General features: G+C 39.2%; 1 protein-coding gene across 1 annotated transcript in view; it reads left to right on the top strand.

Moving 5' to 3' along the window:
• Window positions 1-27948, top strand: part of magi2a (membrane associated guanylate kinase, WW and PDZ domain containing 2a) — a 326057-nt gene that overhangs the window by 89303 nt on the left and 208806 nt on the right. The window contains exon 2 of the mRNA XM_037695758.1: window positions 13920-14036. Within this exon, the coding sequence (XP_037551686.1) occupies window positions 13920-14036 (117 nt within the window). The remainder of the gene's footprint in view (window positions 1-13919; window positions 14037-27948) is intronic.

Raw genomic sequence — 27948 nt, 5'->3', positions numbered from 1 at the left:
GTGGTGCAGTGGAGGCCAGTATGGATTAAAGCCATCATTCAACATAAGTAAACAGCTTCTGTAGGAATCACAACTGATCAAAAGCTTTCCTGTAGACCACTGAAATAGGATATACTAAAACTGAACCTTGCAACTTGAAGATGCTACCCAGTCCTACAACGGCAATACATACCTGATCTGCATCTGAATGCCATCAGTGCTTTTATATGCTATCGAGAACAGAAAAATCTGCGACTTCCTGACCAAATGGGGGTCCCTCTGTTGTTTGGCTCATTAACACTACAGCAGGTTGATTGTCAATGTTCATCTTCTTTTTGTGCTTGCATGCAAATCCCAGCTGGTTCTCGCTCGCCCAGTTAGCATTCATGCATGTGAATCATTTGTTCACTGGAAGCTGGGGCACCTTGTGGAATCACATGCTTTATTTGCGAAATCAGATTCAAATGAAGTTCAGCCAACTTTTTAGACTGCTGTTGTCATGCTATCAAATTAACAATTTGCTAGGTTTAAAAGGAGCAGTGTGTCTGCATGTGTGGCAGGTTAAGTAATGTGACATACCCATCTGCTCTGGCGTGGTGTTCCTCATCTGTCCACTACATCATGGCAAGTAATGGAGGTATTTAATTTTTTCTTGCCTCAGCAGCACTTTTGGGGTACCATTCCCAGGTTAAAACAAAGCATACCTCCCCATGCCAGGAGACAGAAACTGCACATCAACAGCATGCACATGCTCACTCCCAAGAAGGCAGCTGGTGGTCTGAATTACCGTAGTTTTTCCATGGCAATGAAGGAGCTAAGGCTGGTCAGCTGAAAGCAACAGAAGGAAGGTGCAGCCTGTAATCGCCTGTGGGACCTGGAGACACTGTAAAGGTGCAACTCATTTCTGAAAGTGTGTGCAGTGTAGTAAAAGGCTGTTTTCTGTATGAAAATATTAAGGTAAAAAGAGGTATTAAGAAGTAGCTCAATACTAACTTGGATTACATTGGACTGTAGGTCAAATGGTTTGATTCACTTTTCTACAACTCTTGTCCCTAGGTATGGGTGAGAGTGTGAATGGAGAGTGTGAATGGTTGTCCGTCTCATTTGTCTCTCTGCCCTGTGATGGACTTGCGGCCTGTCCAGGGTGTACCTCTCTCTCCAGCTTCCTGTAAACCCCTAACGGAGAAGCGGATAAAGGAACTGGGTGGATTTTCCACAACCTGAACAAAAACCAGGCAAGAATCAATTGCCTGCTTTCATATACTATTTAGTTCTGATATAATTAAAGCAATCTGTGTATGCATTCACTGCACAAAGTCAAGCTCACAGTTGGACATTTTCAGGGCTACTCATTGTCTCTAATCCAGTTTGAAAGTTTCATGGACATTTTAAAGGAAAGTCTTTAAGAGGATTATGTCAGAACTTGCGATCTGTCCACGGTGTACCCCGCCTCTCGCACAGTGACTGCTGAATATGGGCACCAGTGACCCCTGCAACCCAAAAAGGAAGAAGCAGGTAAAGATAATGGATGGATGGATGTCTGATTTGGGGATCTTAGTTTTTCACCTCTGCTTTTTGCATATGATGTAATGTTGTGGGTGTCTTTAAATCATGACCTTGGGCACACAAAGGAGTATTTGGCAGTTGAGTGTGAAATCACTGGGATAAAATAAGCTAATCTAAATATGAGGCTCATGATGCTCCATCCTTGTTGGGCATGAGTAATTTATGAGTGATGGCAGAATTGAGTGAGGGATAGATTATTGAACCAAGGCTTTAACCACAGTGTTGGTAGTGTTTATCCTTTATGACATGGTGAAGAAGGAGCACAAAAACCAAGGTGTATATTTATTGATGCATACATGCCAAGCCTCACCTATGGTAACAGGATATAAATCAGGACCTAAAGTATAAGATCAAGGATATTCAAATGAGTTTTTTATTTTGGAGTGCCAGTTATAGGATAGGGTGAGGAGCTTCATCATCTGATAGGAACTTGAAGTAGACCAGCTGCTCCTCCTCATCATAGAAGTCACATGAGCTAGTTCAGACAACTGATTAGGATCCCTCCTGGATACGTTCTTTAGAAGATATTTTGGGCACATTCTTTTGGGAGGACACCTTAGAGGAACACTCAGAACTCACTGAAGGAACTATCTATTTCTTTTGGCCCAGGATTGCCCCAAGATCTCCAAAGAGGAGCTGGAATGTTGCTGGTTAGAGGCATATCTAGGTTTCTCTCAGAGAATCAGAGTCAGAGTTTCTTTATTGTCATTCGCACCTCATGTGGTACATGTGGTGGAGCAAAATTATGTACACGGGGTCCCAGTTACATCCAACAATAAAATGTATAAGAAAAACAGTGATAACATCTAAGATATGAACTAAGAAAAACATCAACTAAATATGCACTAAGCACTCATAACATAAAACATTGAACATCAGCACAAACATGAACATGAGTCTGTGTGAGAGGATGTACACGCATGAACACATCAACATTGAAACAGATCAGCAGCAACATGAAACAGATCAGCAGCAACATGATATGGTTTTTCACAGTGATTATTCTAGTTAGAGATTCATGAGTCTAACAGCCTCAGGGTAGAAGCTGTTCCTCAGTCTAGTGGTTCTACACTTAATGCTCCTTAACCTCCTTCCTGAGGGGAGTGGGGCAAAAAGTGTGTGTGCTGGGTGAGTGGGGTCCTTCATGATGCAGGTGGCCCTCTTCCTGCATCTGGAGGTGTAGATGTCTGTGATGGTGGGGAGGCTGATTCTGACAGATTTCTGTGCAGCCTTCACCACTCTCTGCAAAGCTTTTCTTTCTGCAGCTGTGCAGCCTCCATGCCACACGTTGATGCTGGAGCACAGGATGCTCTCCACTGCACACCTGTAGAAGGAGGTGAGGACTGAGCTTCCCAGACCAGCTCGCCTCAGCCGTCTGAGGAAGTAGAGTCTCTGATGAGCTTTCTTGATCAGGCTGGTGGTGTTGTTGCTCCAGCTGAGGTTGTCATTCATGTGTACACCCAAGTACTTGTAGCTGGAGACCACTTCCACCGCAGGTGGTTTCTCTCCTGGTCTTTATCACTTCTTTAACAAGACCTTCAAAAGGCAGAAGAAAAAAAAAAGAATAGATGGTTGCTTGATTTGAATTAATGCTTTCTAAAAGTGCCCAGAGAATAATTCAGTTGTGAACTGGAACTATATAAATAAACCGATTTACAGTAGTCCCTCGTTTATCGTGGGGGATCTGTATCCTAAATAATATTACCCCACAATAAGCGAAAAACTGCCAAGTAGGACTAGCAGTACAAGTAGTAAGTAGTAATTTTAGTGTGTGTGTGTGTGTGTGTGTGTGTGTGTGTGTGTATATATATATATATATATATATATATATATATATATATGGTGCTTTAAACCCTTCCCACACTCTTGCAATATTCTAAACAATGTTTCTAAACTCTAAACGCTCTAAAAGAGCACAGCATGTCATGAACTCGGCTCTCTGCCACGGCTGCTCTCTCGACCACGCCCACTTCTCCGCTGCACAACGGATATTGACAGAGGAGGAAGGAGGAGCTGCCGGAGGAAATTTCTCCTGCATTGTGGGCTGCACACAGGTGCAGCAGGTGCTAAATAATTTATTTTAAATAAAAATTCCATCCCGATCATGCGGCTCATCCATCAATCAGCCAACTGTGCGACATGCCCAATCTTATTTTGAAAAACTGCGATAGAGCGAGTCCACGAAAAACGAACCGTGAAGTAGCGAGGGACTGATTCAACCAAAACGCAACCAAACATTTTCTATCCAACACTATTGTCAGGAATTTGAGACAATTTGGATGTTGAAACAGCATAACTCAGATGTTTGACAAAATAAACAAATGGTTTCATGATAAGAAAAATCTTATGGCTAAATTTGTATCCATGCAAAAACTCTTGAGTCTAAAAAAAATAGTGGCTCTATAGTGGTTTATGCTTTGGTTTTATAAATCTGTAGCTGCTTAAAAAAATTAAAGTTTACCACTTTTTGTACAACTTATATTTTTACTACTATGGTCTTTATTCATTTTTAAATTCACTTTAAAATCTAAAATTAGCCTTTATAGTCATAAAATTGTTAATTATTGCGATTTCCCACAGTGACTGCTGTTCAAGCAAGGATAATGAAACCATTTGATTTCCAGTATTTATGTATTGGTCTTTAAAACACGTGTATAAAGTATATATTTTTTATATCATCACCTTGTTTTTTTGTAATAATAAGAAAAGCACAAAACAAACAATTTGTCCAAGTTTATATGAACCCCTGTGTTTAACAGGAGCAAAAATGTTACAAAACTTAACACATTTCCATCTCTGCGTGCATGTGCTCTCCATCTGAAAGCCAGTTGGTGCTCATGGATTCCAGCACTTTCACCACAGAGTTGGCACATCGCTCGTCTTGATTGAAGACTAATCAACAAAGCGCTGTGTGTTTCTGGTAAAATTGGCAAAGTACTTTGAGCCCATCTTGATAATTTAATTAGTCTTATTATCTGAACAGCTGTTAGCTGGAGCTCTCTACCTTTAATAAAAAAGACGAGCTCTGCGTTTTAATGCTTTAAATGCTGATGGACGCCCTCCAACAGCATTAAAGGTTGTCAGAGATGATTTGATGACGGTGCCCCCCAAGCTGATTGACTGAAGGCAAGTCTTCCATGCTCAAGTTTTATTTCATAGAGTTAAAAGTTTTTGCTCTATTTACCGTTAGCTTTGAGAAGTTGACTGTTACATTTTTGCCCACGTCTTGGTTCAGTGTTAGGTGAGTGCGTCCTAACCGTAGGATTCTTGTGTTTGCCTCTATAAACTGCTAACAGGATTAAATCAAAATTTGGTTTTACAAGCTCACTCGTTTTATGTTTAATTCGGGGACTGATGGTAGGCGACACTGTGTCTCTGTGCTGCTGTTTTTCTATAGTAGAATATCAATAAACAGCTGGTGGAACAAATTTTCCATCTGGGCAACATTAAGCCATCACAGAAAAGGACCTGAGCTTAATAAGATGATCAAAAAACAAACAAAAAAAATAAATAGAATTACTCACGCAGACCTCAATCCACCAAATAAAAATTAAGGGGAGGAATAATTTACAACCATAATGCCTTTGAATCTGCTTTTTGCTGTTGTTGTCAGCACATTAAGATTCACAGCGTTAAGAATAGATTTGTTACCAAAACTTGATGCTCAGATATAATTTTTATTACCCAGTCAAAAAAATTAACATGAGTAAATAACAGATCTGAGTCACTTAAGACTCGTTAATAAAAAGAAACATAAAGTAATTTGAATTAAACCATGAACAACCTCTCGTAGCGCTACAATGACATTAAGGGTGACCTGCTGTATTTTTTTAATTTGGAAGGTAAGTCATACATAACCTCTTATAAAGTGCATAATGCATTGTTTCCTAACAAAGTAAATAATGTAACCAAAACTATTTTAATGCGGTTTGCCCAACAATGAGTTCATTTTAGTAACTTAGTGGTGAAAGATTCACACAAAAATGTGTTGCTCACAATTGCCACTTATTAAAAACATGCAAATATCAAGAAATATGAAAGTAAAAATGTGTAAAAATAAAAAAGGAACATTATCTGATCACAAGTACGCTTGTATTGAAAGATGCTGAGAAAATGTCTTAGTGAGTGTTTCATTTTTCCAACAGCAGCTGGAAAGAGCTGGTTTATACAAAAGATTGGGACTGGTTCTGATGGACTTTAGGCTCCAATTAGAGGGGATTACCAATTTATATAAAATATAAATAGATATTGTTTTAAAAGTAATGTTGGAGGTAACTGCAAAGTTTTCAGTTCTGTATAAACAAATAAATATTTCCACAGATAAATATTAGAGATATCACAATAAGGTTTTTTTTTTTTTACTTTTTTAATTTTCAAAATGTTGCTCTTTACATTTATCATTATGCATCATGTTGGATTTTGTCACTCGTTGGACTAAATTAGTTTGATGTCTTGAGCTGTTTCCAGTTAAAAAAAATCTATCTTTGCCTACAAACTATTTTATGAGTGGAAGAAGAAGCTGCAGTAATTAAATATTGCAATATTGGTTTGGAAATAGTTCACTGAACTGGATGCCACTGCTAAGCTGATGTGTAGCCCTTAATGCCAAGCAATAAAAACTTTGTGAAATCGTCTACGTTTTACATCAACACTGTTTAATTTAAGAACATGTTGCTTGTTCTCAGATACCAGTCTGTTTTACATGACCTTGATTTGCATACGAGCCTCATGAAAACTCGCAAAGTTAACACCCTCTGTGTAGCGGAGGTGTCCAGACGTTGTTTGTGATTGTGTATGCAGCATTTAGTCGTACTTTACAACCTCTATTTCTGAGAGAACAAGCTGCTCTTTTATTTTTGGACTCTTCTCAGGCTGTTCGTTCTCTTTTTGCCTCCCAGGAGACTTACCCAACACCTGCTGAGCTTAAATGGGGAATTTGCTTCTTCTACCAGAAAAACAACAATTTCCATTCACCCATCTGTTAAGGAAGCAGTTAGTGGCTGGTTTTTTTTTTTCCGAAATGTGCAAATAATGATTACTGAACAGCAGGGATGAGTCCTTTTATCTCGTATTGTTAAGATGCTTTAAAATGTCTTGGTTGCATCGTTTTCTTACTTTCTTTTTCTTGGGGTTAGAGTGAAAGCAATAAAAGCAATAGTATTACTGAATGGATAAAACATCTATACCTTTAAGGCTGTTCAGTTGATAGCCTTATCAACCAGCCAGTAGATTTTGTCCGCTGATAGTGTCACATTTTCTCTTCGATAACAATCTCTGTCTGTCTATTCTGCCTGTTGTTCACCTTTTTTCTACCGCCGGTGTCACATAACCGTCACATCATGATAACATCTCAGTTAGAGGTGGAGAAAATGGTGAGAAACCACCCTGAAAGAAAAATATTGAGCCATATTGGGCGAAGAAAAAAAAAACGCCTCTTGCTTCGGCTAAACTGACCGTCTCTCACAGAATGATCATTTAATAACTATCATAACGGCAGTGAAATGACAACGAACCAATGCTTACGACCCGTAGGATAATCGTGCTTCCTCTGGGTGCACTAACTTAAGTGCTGTAGAGGTTCAAAAGTTCATTTTCTTCTATTACCACATGGCTGCACTGGTGGAATTAATCTCAGAGCAGATGGAGTGGCTGAAACGGTGCATCGTGTAGAAGACCAAACAGAGGGGCACGACTTACGTGCTGAAAGTACAAATATAAAATGGAAGACCTAACACATGCAAGGAATGCATATCACCTTTTCATGCCAGTATTAAACTAGGATCATCTAATGTTGAGAAAGGTACAATCGTTTTGGTCAAACCTCTAATGTTTGCAATGCCATGCAATATCTTGTGTGAGCTATTACTAGTTAGAGTATGTGCTGTGGATGACTCTCAGCTACTACCACACCAAATTTTAGCTCAATATCTGATAAACTGACTGATAGCCATTTTTGTATTTGCTAAGGTTAAGCTGTGGTGGCCATATTGAAATCAATTAACGACAAAAGGTAGTCAGTTGAAAATGTACATCCAAATACCATTATCAGTATATCTCACCTGCTTTGGATGTTATCCACTAAATGGCTGTTGGATGTTATCATCCCCATATGTAGTGTTCAGACTGCCCCTCCTCTACCTCCTAGTAGGTTTGAAGGCACGTTCTTATTGCTGATAATACGGTCACATGGTTAGGTTAAGAGTCAAGGGGCTGGGGGTTATGTTTTATATGGGTTTGGGGTTAGGTTAGGTTGAAGGTCAGGGTTAGGTTAAGGCTCAAGGGTAAGGGGGTTAAGTTTAGGGTCAGTGGTCTGGGTCAAGTGTAAGGTTAGGTTTAGAAAAAAGGTCATATAAAGCTAACCAAAATACACATCCCGTTTTACATGTGAGCCGCACATCGGTGCCTATTATCACCGATAAAAATGTAATTTTTAACTTACTAGGAGGTAGGAGGGAACAGTCTGAACGCTACGTACAGGGATGATAACAGTTAATAATGTCCATTTAATGGACTAATAACATCAGAAGCCGCTGTATATCTTCTTCTTTCGGCTTTTCCCTTTTCTGGGCTCGCCACACCGAGTCATCCTCCTCCATCTCACTCTGTCCTCTGTATTCTCTGTCCTCACTCCAACTACCTCCATGTCCTCTCTTACTGCATCCATATACATATCTCCTCTTTGGTCTTCCTCTTTGTTTTTTCCTGGCAGCTGCATTTCTAACATCCTTCTACCAATACACCCACGGTCCCTCCTCTGGACATGTCCAAACCATCAGTCTGGTATCTCTAACTTTATCTCCCAGTTGTTCAGCCTGTGCTGTACCTCTGATGACCTCATTGCTAATCTTATCCATCACTCCGAAGGAGAACCTCAACGTCTTCATTTCTGCCACTTCCAGTTCTTTCTCCTGTCTTTTTGTCAATGCCACTGTTTCCAGACCATACAACATAGATGGTCTCACAACTGTCTTGTGATCATTTCCTTTGACCTTTGCTGTCACCTATTGTCGCAAATCACTCCTGAAATTTTTCTCCATCCACTCCATCCTGCCTGGACTCTCCATCTCTTTACCACACTCCCCATTTTCCAGGACCGTGGACCCCAAGTACTTTAAGTCCTGCACCTTTATGACCTCTGCTCCTTGTAGCTTCACTGTTCCATCAGCCTCCCTCTCTTTCACACACATGTACTCTGTCTTACTACGGCTGACTTTCATTCCTCTTCTTTCAAGTATCATCAGTATATCACGTTGAATATTATCAATACCCAATAATAAAAAAATCCAATAATTTCTGAGTGTTTCAATAAAAGCAATCAAGTGGTTGATCATGTTCTTTGCTTATAGAAAAATATGTAAATACAGGGCAGAACTTCCCATATTGACTAGTTTATCTGACTATTGTCCGTTTTAAGACCATGGGAGGAAAGTTGCATCAGAATATGGTTGATTTACTGAATCATGAAAGTCATTTATACTCTTCGCTGCTAGTAAAGTGGCTCATCCTGTGTTCATAGAGTTCAACAGGGTGAGCTTCCATCCTATAATCTTAATAATCTGTGATGCTCTTTGATGCCCCAATGGCAATTCTGACCACTGTTTCCATATTAAACAACAACCGAAAAACACAAGCATGCATTGTGGTTGTTCAATACTGAACCAATAGACCCTGCCTGACTTTGTTTATTTGAGTCTTGTCAGGAAATGGAGTCTCTGTTGTTTCTTGTGCATGTGTGTTCAGGTTAGGTTGTGATTTATTCGAGGAAAATAAAATGACAGGTGAAGTGTGAAATTGTCAGATTTTTTTGACAGGAGAGAAAATAAAACACAGATGATGCACATCAACGTGTCGGTTAAATCCAAAATGCGAAGAAGCTTTTTTCTCGCTGGCACCGTCTTCGTAGCTGCGTAGCTTCACAAGGAAAATTGGTTTCCAGGTGTTTGTAATTGTGATTTTTCTGACACTGAAGAGCAGTTTATTAGACAAAAATAAAGTTTATTGGTTTATAATAACACAATGTCATATTTTCTTGATTTCTATTGCTCTAAAGATGGTTCAATGCATTTGACACGTTAAACTTAGTTTGAGCCTTCAAACATCTGTATATACAAACAAGTAGAGGGAAAAAATGTCATTGCCTGAGGAAAAAAAGGCAAGATGATGAATGGAAATCAGCCTGAGCAGAGCAGGGGAAGTGTTGACAGCTTCTACAGCAGGGGTAAACAGAAAACACCCTAATTAGTAGGAACACCGTTCAGTAGACGTAAGACGCCACAGAACAGCACTGATTTTGGATGAAACCTGCTGTTCAGTTTCATCAGGTTGTTGCTAATTGTAAATAAGGTCTAATAGAAGCTGCAAGCCGAGCCATGAAGCAGTTGTAGTACCCTGCACCGCACGTGGGAGGCGATATAGGACCTGCAAATCTGGATGGATTCATGTGAAACGGAGATACTAGTCTGATAGATCCCCATTGGAGAAGCTGTGCTTCAGCACACACACTACTTCCCTCCTCTTTCCCGCTCTCCCTCATTCTCACACACATACTCTCTTTTATTTATTTTTTTCTTTTGCCTCAGACACTCATTTCTGCCGCTCTCTCCTGTTTCATCCATTCCTCCATGGAGGGCAGGAAGGTGATTTCATTCACTTGATTGGACAAAACGGGGATGTGGTTGAGGACCTGAAGGGACAACAAGGACTCTTTAGGGGGAGTGTGTGTGTGTGGATTCCACTGGGAAGAACCGGCGGAAGATTTCTTCCAGTGGAAATTATTTGCATCACAAAACCAGTGGAAAGAGGACCCTCATTCTCCGTACTGGCTGCGCAAGAGGTGCCGTCCACTGTATTTAATTTGTGATTTCTGAGCGTGCTCACCTTTTCAGTATGCAGACTCAATGGCTTCTTTTCTCATGCAAATGTGAAATAGGCTGGTTGCACTGCAGCTGGTTGCTCTAATTCAGGTTGGCATGATTTTAATGGAATACCCTACAAATTAGTCCAGGATAATGCATGCTGATGATTGTGTGTTTGTGTGCAGGGTTTTCCAGGACGCACGAGGGAAAAACAGAATGCGTTTAATAATTCATGGTGCCAGTGTGACAGAAAACTTCCAAACTGCGTTATTTTTTAAATGAATGTACCTCTCATTACAGTTCTTGCACTGTCACCCCACCTTTTGTTTGAGGGTAATTATAGTGTCGTGTCTGCGTCTGTCTTCACATGTGCATGTTGACATGTATGCATCCCAACATGTCAGGCTTTAAAAACACTTAACAGGCAAAAGGAGGAGAGGAAACGGCTTAATGCTGGGTGGAATTGTGTCAAAATGTTGCTTTAAATTGGATGTTGAAGGATAGACAAATGTATTTCAGCCCTTGCACCACCTCTGTGCTATATATACATTATTTATATATTTATTTATTTTTAATATTTTTAAGTAGCAGGTTTGATAAGAGCAGTGGTCATGAAGAAGCTCTCCTCCCTTTTTAAATGTGATTATAATATTGAGTAATAGGAGAACGGAATGTACACAAGGTTTAATTTTTGTCCATTTTAAAATCACCCTTTTTTTCTCTCACGGGATCGGTTGTTCCCCATTTTCTTGATTTCTCAACTTCTTTCTCATCACGTCATCCCTGTTTTTATTGTGTACCCTGCTGAGCCAGCAAAATCTAATGGTTTTAAGTGGGAGTCCATTCACAGAACTGCTCAAGACACGTAAGAGGTGGAGGGGGTGGCTTAGGTGAGGTGTGATGAGAAAGGAAGTGGAAAAAAACAAAAACAGGCCTCTGTGGAGTGGCCGTGGGTGATTTATATGCAGACGTCTCTGCACGTGCGTTAAACCAGCGCTGCAATTAACACCTCCACCAATCCTTGGCTGCACTTGACAGATGTTGTGTCTGAGTGAGAGCAAAGTGTTTTCATTAGTCTTGGCTGTTGGTTTAGGAATTCAGATTGTTTGCTCTGGTTTTCAGAAATTCTAGGCCATGTATTGGTCACTTTAGGTGTGATAGATTGACACAAAGTAGAGCATATTTGTGAAGTGAAAGGAAAATGATAGATGGTATTTAAATTTTTGTACAAATGTAAAACAGAAAAGTTTGACACATTTGTATTAATCTACTTTTAGTTTTAGACCTGTGACTAAAAATCCGTGCAACATGTTGCTTTTTGATGTCATCTAAGTAGACATCTAATTAATCCACCGGTGTGTAATTTAATCTAAATACAAGTGTTCTGTGAAGGTCTGAGGTTTGTTACTGAATGCTACTGTAATTTCCCGTCTATAAGCAGCTACTTTTTTCACATGCTTTGAACACTGCAGCTTATACAATGCTGTGGCTAATTTATGGATTTATTTTTTTGATGTGCGGCTGTGTCTGAGTGGTTAGAGCAGTTGTCCTCCAATGCAAGAGTTGGGGTTTTGAATCCACCAGCAGTCGCATGCCGAAGTGTCCCTGGGCAAGACACCGAACCCCTCATTGTCTCCGATGTGTGTCTCATTGGTGTATAAATGTGATAAAGCATTGATTAGTCTTTGTAGAGATCTAGTAGAGTGCTGTATGAATGGGTAAATGAGGACACAGATTGTAGTGTAAAGAACTTTGAGTATCTTGATTAGATAGAATGGCGCTATATAAGTATAGTCCATTCACCATGGGCTAACGAGCTTTATGCTGCCAAAACATTTAGCTTTGTCATATCCAGGGACTCTCATAGCTGCCCAATACATGTCTCTCTTGGGGGGAGGGTCCTCATGACTCATTGAGACTAACTGTATAAATAAAGGTAAAAAAAAAAAAAATCAGACCAATGAAATTACCGAACAGGTCACAGTTAAACCAATGAAACGGAGTGGGAGGAGAGAACGGGGAGGGGGTGATCCTCCCCATAGACTCTCCTTCATGCACAAAGCAACTTTTGCTCTGCGGAGCAGGAGGAATATGAAGATGGCGATCAATTACCTCATGGTAGGCTACTGTATTTTTCTTTAACCAGCTGTGTTACTGGCACTGTTCAGAAAAATATCATTTACTGTACGTATTTGTTTATATTACCAGTACGTATTGTAGCATTTTGCTGTGGTTGACTGTCGATCACATGACCTCAGGGTGGTATTATGGGTAAAATTTATGTTCATTGTTAATCATTTTGGTTAGTTGTTTAGCATTGTTCTTTTAGCGATTAGTCTGTTCTTGTTAGCCTAGTTTATGTGTTCATCATGTTAGTTTGTGTTAGGCCATTCAGTAGAGTAACCATGAGTAACTGAGGTAGTTGTCATGAAAACCTGTGGGGCTCACTCAGTCTGTGTGTGTTGAACAGGAAAATAACGTTTACGAAACGCCCTCTGGTGGTTGATTCTTGATCTACAACAAAAGCTGCACATTTCTCTTTAGTAGCTGTGTGCTGCCATGCTACAGTATTAAATTAAAAGTTTAAAAAAGCTTCTGTGTAAATATCTTATGTTACAACGTGGACACCCACAGCTTATAGACAAGTGCGGCCTTTATATGTACAAAATATTATTTTATTTACTGTGCGTGAGGGCAGCTTGGGGGCACAGTTGGTAGAGCTGCTGCCTCTCAGCGAGCATGTTACGCTGGTCCGAGGGCCTTTCTGGGTGGAGTTTGTATGTTCTCTCCGTGCATGCGTAGGTTTTCTCCGGGTACTCCAGTTTCCTCCTACAGACCAAAAACATGCATGTTAGTCTGATTGGTAACTCTAAATTGTCTCTAGGTGTGAGTGAAAGAGTGAATGATTGTTTCTCATTTGTCTCTATGTGTCCTTGTAATGGACTGGAGACCTGTCCAGGGTGTCCCCTTCCTCTCGCACAGTGATTGCTGGACAGGGGCACCAGTGACCCCCGCGACCCAAAAAGGAAGAAGCAGGTAAAGATAATGGATGGATGGATAGTGAGCGTGACTTATATTCAGGTGCACTCAATAGTCCAAAAATTACGGTAATTTCTAAATGTGCAAAGTTGTTAGAGGCAATCTGCTAAATGCTTTGGATTGGAATGACAATGAAAGGTGGTTCTATAAAATTTTGCATCAGAAAGCTGAACGCCAATGAGCTTTAATTGTGAAGGAGGAAAATGATGCATGGTTGTCAGAACTGTATACAAATTTGCACTACTTTTTGTTGGTTAATACATAAAATCCTAATCAAATTATCCAAAGTTTGTGGTTGCAATGTGACAAAATGCAAAAAAAAAAAAAAAAAAAAATGAGTTCAAGGGATGGTAATACTTTTAAATGGTACACCTGTTTCTGATCAAGTCCTCATAAGATTCCTTCCACAAGAACAACTTGACTGAGTTGAGTTACTTCCATTAATAAGTATTCTACTAATTACTATTTGTCTTGCTCCAGGGGGCGTGATAGACAAGGACCTCCGCCGATACCTCAACCTGCGCTTCCAGAAGGGTTCAGTGGACCACGAGTTGCAGCAGATCATCCGGGACAACCTCTACCTCCGCACCATCCCCTGTGAGTTAACTCATTCCCCAGTTATTCAGCCTCACTCACCTTACCGAGTGTCACACTTTTTTCCCCACGGCTGAGTTACCCCTAAGGCCAAGTGTGCAGTCGGAACAAAGCTCTGGACTCTAGGGGTGACAAAAGCTGCTGAATTAAGGAAGTTACACCTCACAAGTGGAAGAAAGCTGCTATAATCTACACAGCAGGAATCCTACAACAAACAATTGAGCTCACAAACAGCTTTATTACAAATGATTCTTGCAACATGGACTCACTGCCATAAATTACCATCTGACACACAGTTGACAAATTAATCTCCAATTTCTCTGCTGTGTTTGCTAAAGAATCATGGGATCTTTACATATCTACATGAGCTGGGCACTCCTAGTTTCACATTAGAGAAAAGCTCAAGATGAAGCTTCTAAATAGACCTCGAGTTGGAAACAGTTTTGTCAGGTTTAACATGCCACACACATTTTTTGGCTAAATGTCTCCAAACGTAGTGTATTAATCTTGGAGATGAGCTCTGGATTGCTTCTGGATCTTCAGGGGGAAAGTAGCACCTTGGGAAGTAGCAGTTCTTAAAATGTAGGAGGAATAAGAGCCTCTTGACTGGTGCATCCATTCATGCATCATGCCTCTGAATTTGTTTGATATTCTGAATTATACATTTGATCACAGAATGTTGTTTTCCTGTTGGTTTCAGTCTTTCAAATTTCCGTTTTTATGGAGAGTCGTTTAATTTCTGGAGTGCCGTTTTTAGCTGGAATCCGTTTTGTGTGGACTCTTAAGAATCAAGTGTTGACTGCGGCTCTCCTTTTCTAATTAGCTGCATTAAGAGTCTCAGAAGAGCACGCAGTCGTAACATAGTGTTCTGTAGATCATCAAAGATAAGATTTGGAAGGCTTTAGGATATTGATTCTTTGTGTTTTTTAGAGCAGGGGAGCATTTTAAACCAAATGCCTCTCCATGTCTGATAGGCTTCATTTGTGTGTGGTCCGTATTTATGTTTTGGTGCTTTACCAAGCTTACTGATGGTAACAATAACTGTGTGATTCCTTTTTGTTGGTAGACTTAATGCCTTCTGTCGTCAGTCAAGTTTTGATTTTAAAAAGTGTCTGTTATTTGTGTCGTGGTAACTTAGCTGTGCCATTATGACCAGCTGTGTGATGGCCAACTCTCCCCTGAATCCCTAATGGAGGCGCATTCTTCAAGGCCAAGAGAGGGAGGATTTCTCTGGAACCAGATTCCTGTCTCCCTCTCTGTTCAGACTGCATCAGGAGGGACAAAAAAGACGGGAGATATTTATTTGCAACGCAAGCACAATTTTCCCTGATAACCACTCGTGGAGCTGCTGCTGGTGCGGCCTTGAAGATAGCGGAAGTGGTGAACTGTAGAGAGCGGGAGAGCAAATAAAAGAACAACTGAAGGGTAAAGAAAGACAAAAGTGAACTGAAGGTTAAAGGGAGGAAGTGACGAAACCAAGCTGTGGAAACTATACAAGTAAACAAAATGTAAATAAACGGTAAAGGAAGAAAAATAGGTAGAGCAGGAGAACACACGAGTTAATGAAACTGCAACAGATCTCATGGCAGCTGAGGGGAACAAGATAAAAGGCAAGTCGTGATTTATCAAATGTTTCAAGCTGAACCTGAGAAACATGCTTCCTCTCTTGAAGTGATTTATTTAAGGGCTAAGGGGGCATGGGGAGTCTAGGTCAACCTGATGCTGTTGCGCCTCTGAGCTGCTTAGGGAAGTAGTCTCAGAGCTGTCACAGTTGATATACTGTATCGGTAAGCCAGCATAACAAGGTTGCTATGTACCTTATTATTTGCTGTACAAGTCACAGTTTTTTGCATAAATTAGCATTTCTGTAACTTATACAGCAAAGCGACATATTGAAGTTTTTCCCCATATTTAGAACACAATTTTTGGCTGAGATCTGACGATTTCATTCATTCGGACGTGGAAAACATTGAACACTACTGTTTTCAGCCACTAGAGGGCCCTCGACTAATATGGCAAGCCGAGTGTCTCATTAATAGGTAAAAGTAGCTATTAATGAGACACTTGGCTTGCCATACAAAGCCACCTTCGTCTTGCTCCGGAACTACTGGAGCAAACGTCAAATCAGCTGCATTTCGCTGTCACCCAGGTGAAATGCAGTTGATTTGACCATTAAAGTGCATTTATTAAGGACAAGTTAAACTGAGACACACCTTTACTATAATTTCGAGCAAACAAATAATTGTTTTTAAGTTAATCTTGCTAAATTCTCATTAAAGCTCTCCCTTGCACGCTCACGCAACCGCCATTTGGCAGCCAATCGATTTTTGGCACAACACTGGCCCACATTTCTGGGTTGTCAGCGGTGACGCATAACAAACGCAACGCGTCAGCGGTGACGCATAATAGATGTGACTTATACGGCGAAGCAATGTATTTGTTTTTTTTCCACTTTATTAGACATATTTGGACTGACACGGCTTATACGGCGGTGCAACGTTTACAGTGGCAAGTACGGTAGTGATGACATAAGAACGTTATGACCAGCTGGCTTGTGGTGTTTAGATTGGGAGATGTCAAATGTGTTTTATGAGTCGTGCTTTATGTCAAAGCAGCTTAGTGATGCACAGTTTCTTGTATGGTTCCAAGATGTGTCATATGTTTAAGCTTATATCCTCCAGGTCATAACCGGCTCCATTGGTGCATATGTGAACAACCACAAGTGTCTTAAAGAAGGGCTTGTGTTTGTGGCCATATCGTGGAACCATTTTATAAAAATTACATTTTTTTATACCAATTATCTGACAGAAACATCCAAGAAGTTTATGAACATGTCTAATGTGTGTGTTGACAGTGATGTTCCATCAGAAAGCAGGTTCAAACGGTGGCACTCGAAAAATAAAAACGCAAAATGCCACCGATTCTACAACAAATTTTAATCAAATTATTTATTGATTTTAAGTTGTGTTGAGTTCAAATTTCAAACGAGTTGAGCTCAAATTTCTGGTAAGAATATCTGCTGGAGAAAATATCTCGTTCTCTGAACTCAAAAGAACCACTCGCACAGCAGATGAAGATTTTTATCTGGCACTTTTACTTGCAAGGTCAGATTTCAGGTGACAGACATAAACATATATAAGCATATATAATTGTATATACATAAAAAACAGTTACAGAAATGAGCCACGAGCCGCGTTATCTGTTCGCTTTCAAAACATTATCAGTTCCGCAGAGTTTATTGTAGTTCAGCTGGGTCCTTGAAGCAGCAGCAGCCACCTCACACAACACTCTTTGCCTTCACTAATACGGTTCACAGGCATCCCTTCAGTTCAATATCGTAAAACATTTCATTCAAAAGTTAATCGATCTTGAATTATTGCCCACTGTTGAACTGAATACACAACTTTGAGTTGATGATTTGAATATCAGTACATGCACATGCTAGTCACAGCTGTTTGTGTACATTTTTTCTACAAAAATATCATATAAAAGCTTTACGCCATGGCTGAGCTTGGGTTAATACTAAAGATGAAAATAAAATAAAGAACAAACTCCGCTGCTTGATGAACAAACGGCCCAGTATACAAACGGAGATTCGTACCATGCTGAGTCTTAATGTGTGCTGTTGATTGAAAGTTTGGAGCTTGTGTTGCAAACAAGTGAAACCCAAACAACAAAACACAGAAAAACACAAATACTGATATTTTTACACATTTACTTCTGAATATTGCATTGCATTTGACTTCCAACAGATTACCATCCACGGTAAACTCTTCTGGCACATTTTTCAGCTTTGCCTCATTCATGAGGACACGACTTGAAAATAGACAGACAAAAAACAACTATGCAAAATTGATAAGGCAAGAGCTCCATTGAGGCCTGCCTTGATGTGAGATGGTGATAAATATAATGGAGACAAAAGGGAGAGGAAGAAAATAGCAAGTGATGGATGTGAAGTAGTTGATCACAGCAATTTAAACATAACCTTTGAGTGGTAAAGAAAATACATTTTTCACTTGGAATGAAGGCTGATGTGCCGACAGTGAAAAGAGTTGCTGCCACTCATACCAAACGTGAAGCTTGGGCAGGGTCAGAGAGGGCATCTAAGGCTGTGCCAACTCTTAGACAAATTGCCTGGTTGAAATCCAAGGTCAGCAGGTTAATAGTCTGAGTCCATGTTGAAATCAGACTTATCGTCTGATAATCCACGTAGATTTGACGGAGAGCTGAGCAAACTAAGTGCAGTTGGTTAATGCAGACCAGTAATGGTTAAAATATTTTGGAAGAATGAAACTGAACAAGACTTGGTCAGATTTTTATAAACTGAAACTAACCCTTTGAAATAATTTGTGAGGGTTTAAGACAGTTTGAGGTAACAAATTGAAGTTCAACATTAAAACGAGAAGATACAAGCATCCATCATGTTTAACGATCATGGACAAAATATAAAAACGTGAAGTGGTCCTCTTAAATTAATTCATGTCAGATTTCTGAAACACCTTTGGGTCCTTTGTGGACGGATTTTTTTGTTTTTCTGTCTTTGCTCCTTAACTTCACTTCTTTATCCGTCAGTTTTTCCTCCTTGGTAACACACACTTCTCATTTTTATTCTCCGCCTTGCCTTTTTGCTCTGTGGACACAGAAAAGCACTAAGTGATGATCAAATGAAGCGTCTTTAAATAATAATGGAACATCCCTTTGCTTTATTTTTACCTGCATTAGACCAAGTGATGACCCGCTTTTACGGTTTCTTGCCTTTTCTTTGTTCAGTTCATCATATTATAGATGTCAGATGTGAGAACTATGGCAGATGGAAGAAACAGTTACGCTTTCTAGAAATGGGTGAAATAGCATAGAAATGTTCATTAACACACTTTTTTGTGCAAAAAAATATGCAATAACTGCTTGTGCTGTTGTAAAGTTCTACAAGGTGCACACAACCATTATCCTACAGTACAGCCCAAAACTAAGAATGGTTTCTATTAAACTTCTAAAGTTATTTTCTGGTTTTAATAAACCCAAGACCAATAACTTCTGGGAGTGGATATTTTCAAACAAAAAAACACTTTAATCTTGACACCATAACGCTCACCATGAATTAAACAAGGGCAGAAAATCAGAAACCGTTTTCTTTACAAAGCACTTTGCTAAACGTTTCTGAATGTAGCCGTTGACGAAGGGTCTAATTTGCAACATCTGTCTTTAAACTGTCCACATCTGCTTTTAACATATTATTACACTTCACAGCTTTTAGGTTTGTTCATTTATGTGTAAATTCACATGTTAATGTGCTTTAGTCTTTACATGCAATGCACAATGATGTTGGAATGGCAGAAAGAAGTGGCTGAGAATGAGAGTTAATGGGAAGTTTGTCACATACTGGAACACCGGGTTTGCTTTCATGATTGTAGTAACATGCACAAAGTTGGTGCATTTGGGAATTCTACTCAAAGTCCTTTTGTAATGTATTATTTACCAGCTGCTATCTCTTTCCTTAGTTCGGTGTTTGATAGATGACAAAGTTAATCAAGATAATAAAAACAGTAAAAGCTCTCAAGTGTCTTACAATTTATTATATAGCAACCTTGTTATATAGAGTCAGTAAATGTTAAATTTGAACCTGTTAAAGACATCTAGGGAAAGAGTCCCTTCTAGGTATGTGTCAGATGGTTAAAAAAAATGCCATGGTTTCATATTATTACACAATTAAGAAGAGGTTGACAGGTATGGATTTTCTAGTGTTCAAAGCCAATGTCCATCTTTAGATATCTGGACAGCCAAAAGCAGATTAATAAAACAGATATTTTTTGTTTGGTTTTATCTTATAACTGCAACAGTTTATTATTCATACACACCAAAGTCTACTGGACTTTAATAAAGAAAACGCTGGACAAACAACAATTTGAGCAAACACATACAGTATAGTATTATTTATAATGGTCAATAGTGGGAAAAGCTAATGAGTCAACACCATTTCTGTACCCAACGATGTTCAAACATTTCGCCCTCCATCCGAAGGACTTCATCAGTCTGAGGAAACGCCAAACAAAACTGATTCTCCACCAACAGCCTACTCCAAAGTGAGGGAAAAAATTGTTTTATTGGTGCTAAGATGGCCTCTGGGGCACGCCCTCTCCGGGGCTCTCCCTCTTCCTCTTTGACAGTCATGTCAAAGTGGTTCAAAACACCAAAGTCCATGCTCAATAATCCAGGTATAAAATCCATTTCTGTACCTAAACCTTTAAAAGGTAAAATCATATTACTTCCCCAAGTTGATATGACAGTTTTTTTCATAAAGTCAACAAACTGTTCTGGGCAACTTCCTTTTAGGTCTTCCAGTGGCAAAAAAAAACCGTACCCTTGCCATAAGAGACAACCTTGTTGCAAGAAGTGCTGCTTGATTGACACAGAGGTCTAGTATCTTATGTAATAACTCTGTACTGCTGACAGCTGTTCTCACATGTTAATCGTGTACAGTCCATGTCGATACTAAGTTATTTAAATATAGCATCAATCAGTCTACCAATAAACTGGTCCACCTCTTTTAAAAAGTATGCGATCTAACTGACTGTATTCCAGAACAAACTGCTAATACCAAAAAAAACAAAACAAATAAAGCCCATGCTCAATAATCCAGGTATACAATCCAACATTTTTCAGCCAGGTCATCTGGACAGTTTCTTTTTTTTTGTTTGTTCTGAAACGTTTCACATTCCATCCAGAAGCCTTCATCAGTCAAGGAAACGCACAACAAAACTGATTCTTCCCCCAAACAGCTTACTCCAAAGTGGAACAAACCACTGCTAATACTATTACTACTGCTACCAAAAATTACACAACACTAAAAAAAATGTGTTGTTGTTATTGTAGCTGTATAAAACTACAATATAATTAAATTGGAAGCCTGACGAGCTGTTGTTACTGAGCCAGGTTGTCTGTCTTGGTACCAAGCCTGCTGTAGGCTTTTTATTAGACCATCAGATTGGCTAACTGCCTTAACTTGTTGCAAATGTCATTAAAAACCATCTCAGCTGCAGAAACATGATGGAAGATAACAAAGTCCATGCTCAATAATCCAGGTATACAATCCAACATTTTTCAGTCAGGTCATCTGGACAGTTTCTTTTTTTGTGCTGAAACGTTTCACCTTCAATCTGGAAGGCTTCATCAGTCAAGGAAACGCACAACAAAACTGATTCTTCTCCCAACAGCTTACTCCAAAGTGGAACAAACCAGTTCTGCTTGTAATAAGATGGTCTCTTTGGTACGCCCCCTCTGGTTTGTTCCACTTTGGAGTAAGCTGTTGGGGGAAGAATCAGTTTTGTTGTGTGTTTCCTTGACTGATGAAGCCTTCTGGATCGAAGGTGAAACGTTTCAGCACAAATAAAGAAACTGTCCAGATGACCTGACTGAAAAATGTTGGATGATGGAAGATGTTTGTTTTGCACCTGTGACTTCTTAAATTTGTGGTATACCTTAAGACCAAAAACTGAACCATGCCTAGTCTTTGCTGTGAGATTCAGGCTCAGGCCATGCATGGCGATGATCAAGGAGAAGTGGGCTTAAGAAGAACCCAAACTGTGACGTTCTTCCTTTTGTTAGTTTTCAATACCTCACCGACATAAGAAAGATACCTGCGGTTCAAAGCTCACCGTCTCTCCATTTACTCTGCTCTCAATTTCCTCTCCTCACTTACTCATTGACTTATTGTGGGCAGGGTGGGGTTTCCATGACAACCGTTTCTACTCCTTGTCTGCGTCAGACTTGACTCTGAAAATCTCGGCCGGCTTTCTCTTTCCTTTTCCATGCCTCTCACTCAACTCTTTAAGAAAAGTGTGCCAGAACAGGTCAACACCGGATACGCCGCTTGTTGGAAATCAAATCCACACACCCCTTCGGTTTGCAAACAAATCAGGTCATCATCCAGATGATTCCTGACTTTTTTTTTTTACGTGGGGTGCAGAGGTGTGTGCGTGGAGGATGGAGGTGAACGGGGCTGGGAGAAGCTGAGTGACGGGGCGAGACACAGATGTGGATTGGCCAGATGGCGAGCGTGACTCAGCGCTCAGTGCTCAGCAGCAGATGCGTCCTAAAGATGGGAAGGAGAAAAGGTGTGATATTTGCTCCCTAACTGGCCTTTATTCCACAACCCACCCCATTCTCGTTTGCCAAACTCCTACTGGTTTCTACTACAGTAAGAGAAATCCATGATGTGTCCTGCCTGCTGTCTCCTCTTAGGGGTCTGTCAGGGGATAACGATCTAATGTCTTTGGAAGAATGTACAAATGTAATACTTTAAGCCTTATCAAAAACCACTCCAGCAGTTTGCAGTTTTTGTAAAACACTAACACCTTGTATAGTGTTACCACACGGTTTTAGAAGTTCTTTATACTTACCTTAACAAATGTATCGTAATGTGTAATGAAATCCGAATCTCCTCTGACATCTAAAAGTGGTGTCCTTCCATAATGGAGCCCAGTTTTTTTTTTACAGTCATGTCGTGCAATATTTCTGGAGTCTATCTGATTATCAAAAATTATTGCTTGTTCTAAATAAAAATGGCATTTAATCAAAACTAGTGGGTACAAGCATAAAAACGAAGCTCAGCTTTTTATCTGAGTTTATAAGAAGTCTAAAGTTGTCGCTTTCAGAGTGCTGTCACTGCAAAGCCTTTGGCACAATACGGCACAATTTAGCTCATTCAGAGGTGTGACACTTCTTTAGAAAATGCCGTTTGTGTGCAGCACTGCAAATCACACACTGCGCAGAACATATTTAATTAAAAAGAAGTGTTTTTAAGCATTTTTAATATCAATTCAATTCAGTTTATTTACTGTATATATTGCCAAGTCACAACAGAAGTCATCTCAGGACACAGTGCAAAAACATTCACATACATTATAAATGCCAATTAGTAAAGTTATCTATCTAAGGAAGGAAGCCAGCAGATTGTATTGAGTCTTCATTTCATCACAGTCTCCCAGCCTGAGCAAGCACAAAGTCAGAGTCAGAGTCAGAGTTTCTTTATTGTCATTCGCACCTCATGTGGTACATGTGGTGGAGCGAAATTATGTACACAGGGTCCCAGTTACATCCAACAATAAAATGTATAAGAAATGTATAAGATGTATAATGTATGTAATGTAAAATGTAAGGCAACAGTGGAAAGGAAAAACTCCCTCATAACAGGAAGAAACCTCCAGCAGAACCAGGCTCAGGACAAGTGGCCATCTGCTTCGACCGGCTGTGTTTGAAAGGACAGGTGGGAGAAACGGACACAGAATGGCAGGTCCAGAATGGCGGCGAGCAGGTCCCTCACTAAGAGGAAAAGAAAACCCCACATGTTAAGACAGAAATAATTGCATATAAAAACTATTAATTTGATGAAATTAGGTCAATATGCCCTTCAGTAGTGTAAGCCTATAGCAGCATAACTAAGGGATAGGTCGGGAAACCCAATCCGACCCCAACTATAGGATTTACCATAAAGGAAAATCTTAATCCCAGTCTTAAAACTGGACAATGTGTCAGCCTCATGGACAGAAACTGGAAGTTGGTTCCACAAGAGAGGAGCCTGATAACTGAAAGAGCTGCCTCCCATTCTGCTTTTGGAAACTCTAGGAACCACAAGTAAACCTGCAGTCTGAGAGCAAAGTGGTCTGTTAGGAAAATATGGGACAATAAGATATTTAATTGTAATTTTTTTAATTTTTTTTTTTTTTAGTTTTTACTGCAAAGGTTGAATCTGAATTCTTAATTATTTTCAAAAAAATGCCATGGTCTTAAAACCTGTGCATTGAAACTGGAAACTATCTAGAATAGGGATCCACAATATTATCGGCATGGCATCGGTATCGGCCGATATTGGCGTTAAAATTCAATATTTTGAACATCGGTCATTCCATTAAAATAACTCGCCGATATAAAAGGCACTGTTTTTACCTGCAGTGGCAGCACAACGTGATGACGTCACATGCACCTACCCAATCTCATGGCAGAGAGGAAAATTCAAAATGTCGGCGGTGTGGAAGTTTTATTTTTTGTTGGTGAGGATGTCGGATTTTGAAGATGTATGGACTACGTTGAGCCTCGCTACATTGTCCCCAGTCGGAGATATTTTTCCGACTTAACGTTACCCGAGTTGCAATCCGTCATTTTTGACATAATTGAGAAGCTAATAGCCGATAGCACTACTTGTTGGATGAGTTTTACCACAGATATTTGGATGTTGTGTTAGCCCCGTTAGCATGATTAGTCTTACGGCACAATGGATAGACAAAAACTTTTAACTTAAAAGTCTGTCCTTCATGCACAAGAGTGCAGAGGATCCCACACTGCAGCTGGGAACCTGGAACAAGCCTCCACAAGTGAGACAGCATCGCAGGTGACTAATGCTAATAAATAACATTTAACACTTTTCATTTAATATAAGTCAAAGTGCTATGCATATCATATGGCTGTTACTGAATATGTCACCAGCTCTTACAGCTGTTACACAATTTTTGTAGCAAATAAGCTTAAATAAGAGGAATATGTTCTGACAAAAAAACGTACATATAATATCGGTATCGGCCAAAAATCCAATATCATGCATGCCTAATCTGGAACACTAAAACTTTCTTGTCTGATCTTTGGGCAAACTGCTATTACCTTTCCTAAGGAACACTGACACAGCAAGTGCAAAAACCCTTTTGTATTAAAAGTTTCTGCAGTGCTGTGTTTTCAGTTTGACCACTAAAATGCCAAATTGTCTACTGTATTTCTCCAAACTGTACTCTTCACATGGTCTTTCTTTTTAAGTGCTTGCTATCCTTTTTGGCAGGAGGCTACAAGAGGTGCACTGTTTTCTGGCCTTATCTCTGAAAAGCAAATGGAACTGCAGACCTCAGGCTATCATTTTAAACCAAAGCATAACTTGACAAGTTTTTTCTTTTCTTCCCTTGAACAGAGACACAGTCGAGTTGAGAAAACACAATATTTGTCACAAGCAGCTCTGTTGTTTACAGATTTATTCAAGGTTTCACCGTTTCCAATATATTTTTATGCTGTTTTCTTTACTTTTTTTTAAATATAATGTCATGCCCAAGTGATAAAAATACATTTATTTTTGACTTATCACAGCAGCTAAATGGTTGTGTTGTTTTCAGTTTTACTAAACATCCTCACTGGCATTTTGAATTTTTTTTTATTTTTTTATCTTTCTTGGGATAAACAGTTTTCTGCTCTTTGAGTTTGGGAAAACTTCTTTACCATCCTTCACATCTTTATATTCTGTTACAAACATCTCATTGTGAATCATTTTGGTCAGCGTTGTTGTTTTTAAATGTGCTACATAATAAAAAAATTATATTGACATTGACACATTCTCAGCAGGTCACATCCAAATGACTTTTAATTCTAACACGTTGGAAGGTCCAGTGCTGCTCAGGTACAAGTTTTCTTAAGTCTGCCTGATTTATATTTAAGCGTCTTAAAATTAATTTAAAAATAAATGAATTAAATTAATTTTCTAACTCCAAAGACCTTCAACTTGTCACTGGTGCAAATCTCAGTTGAAACAAACATTCAGGCTGTTGGCAAATGTAGGAATATTTCATTTTTTCTTATAGCAAATCTTAATAAGAGGATAAATTTGGACATGGTTTATGCAAGTTAAATAAATTCAACTTCATTGAAAAAACTAATTAGTACCTCGTGCAACAAAAGCATGTCATTTTCATATTTTTGTTTGTTCCTTCGTAATCACATTTATTGACAAGCCTCTGGTTTACACTTGGGTTCATATACTTTGGTCAGAATGCACAATTTAAAAAAGCTGCATGATCACAACAAACTACCGTGCGTGATAAAATCCTGTTTAGTAATGTTGTCCAGACTGTAAGATTACTATATAATAGAGTTACTGACTTTCTGAAGGTGACTGTTGCCTCACACAACGTACATAAAAATATCACATGGACTATCTGTTTATCCATTTTACATATTTAGTGAGATTTTTTTTCAACTTCAAAATCCAAAACAACCCACATCACCTTCCAGACTCCTTATATACTCCATGTATTGACTATGGTACCATGTATATTGCTTTGCCATGTAAATAACTCTAGCGTTTAGCAGGCCTGACATATATAGTTATGATTACTATAGCTAATCAGAGCTTTAGTGAAAGGCCCTTAAAGTGACGACTCCTTAGGCAGATAGGAAACAATCTTTTATTTTATATTTGATTTTGAAGCCTCCATAAAAACTCATAAAGGGAGCGATAACTGACCCTGTCTGTCAGGCATTTTTCACCCCTCCAGGACTGCTGCTTTAATTTGCAGAGTGAAAACAGAAAAGTGTTTTGATTCTGCCTACTGACAAGCTCGGGGACACACCAACCCACATCCTTAATATTTATGGCCAGAGGCTTTGAGTTTGAAAGGACATCTCTTTGGCCAATGACAGACTAAATCTCTTTAGAGTAGTTTACTGCCACATAGGGGTGGGCGGTATCTCAAATACATTTCGCGATTTCCACCCTTTGTGGGATGTATTATATCAAAATAAATAATCAGTGACGTACTGTCATAGCAGCGTTTTAGCCATCTAAACCAGATGCCCCACTCACAGTGAACAGTACAGTTTTACTTGTTCATTTAGAAAATTCTGTTTTATGCTATGAAGCAAGAGGGAAGGAAGAAGGCAAAGTAAAAATTCTGCGCAAAATAGAGCATTGAGTGAAAGTAAATAAATAATAAGACACTAAAAAATAAGTTTTAGCAGCAGCTGTTTGGCGCAGAGTTGCTTCTTTTTTACTTTATTGGATTCAGCATATAATCAAATACATCTATGAATCATTACATTAGGGGTATTTAATGCATTGTTCAGTTGAATTTAACATACAGTTTTTAGAGCAAATATTACAATAATAATGAAGCTTGCACATCACAATAAAACTAAAAATACCAAAGTACTATTTATAGACCATAAAGCCTAGTCATACATTCACACAAACCGTCACTCAAACATACAGCCAGCATAAAAGACATTATTGCAACCAGTTGAAGGCAGCTTTGAGATACAGCAACTGTCATGTAAACATCTTAATCATAATTCTAAACTCAAATTAGGATCATAAGCAGCGGATGTATAACTTGATTAACAGAACTTGGTCATTCATCAACATGTCAAATTACATCAGTCAGGAAACAGCTCGGTCTTGTTGCTGTCTTTTAGTGTTTTCATTCATTAGCACAAATTCCCTTCACTCTAAGACTGAGAGAGATGGATTTGAATAATTGTGGCTGCAAATGTTGTCATTTGCCTTCTTGTTAGGGGAAACAAGTCTAGGCACATCATTACAACTGCAACACTTCATCTATATGTTTTCATGGCTTAGTTCTTTGTGAATACTTGAAATGTGTTAGATAAAACCTAGATGTTTCATTTTTTACAACAGTTTGCTCATAGTAATTTTAATGTGCCTATGTGTTTTAACGTCAGAACATGATATGGAATTAAGAGCAGTGTGGCGTTGAAGATCTTAGCACTTCTTTTCTAAGAAGGTAACCACCTTTCATAAATTCTCCCTCTGCCTCATAGTTTGTGGTGGCTGTTCAATGGGCTTCAGAACGACTCACTTCCAGTCATAGCACTTAGCACCGTCCATCATGACAACCACAACAGTCCAAATGGGTATGTCTGCAGACGAAATAGGCATGCCCAAAGGAAGATAGAGGTGTTCCCAATGGAAGATGGGCATATCTCAAGAGCCACATCTGATTGGACAAAAAACAAACAAAAAAAAAATACCAAAGCATTACTAAAGAACCACACCTGATTGGACGAAAAAAATAGCATTACTAAAGAACTACACCTGATTGGACGACAAAAAAAGGCGTTACTAAATGACTACACCTGATTGGATGACAAA

This window comes from Nematolebias whitei, chromosome 22 (genome assembly GCF_014905685.2).
Source record: "Nematolebias whitei isolate Nwh7 chromosome 22, NemWhi1, whole genome shotgun sequence".
NCBI lineage: Eukaryota > Metazoa > Chordata > Actinopteri > Cyprinodontiformes > Rivulidae > Nematolebias > Nematolebias whitei.
This window is presented reverse-complemented; position numbering and strand designations above follow the sequence as displayed.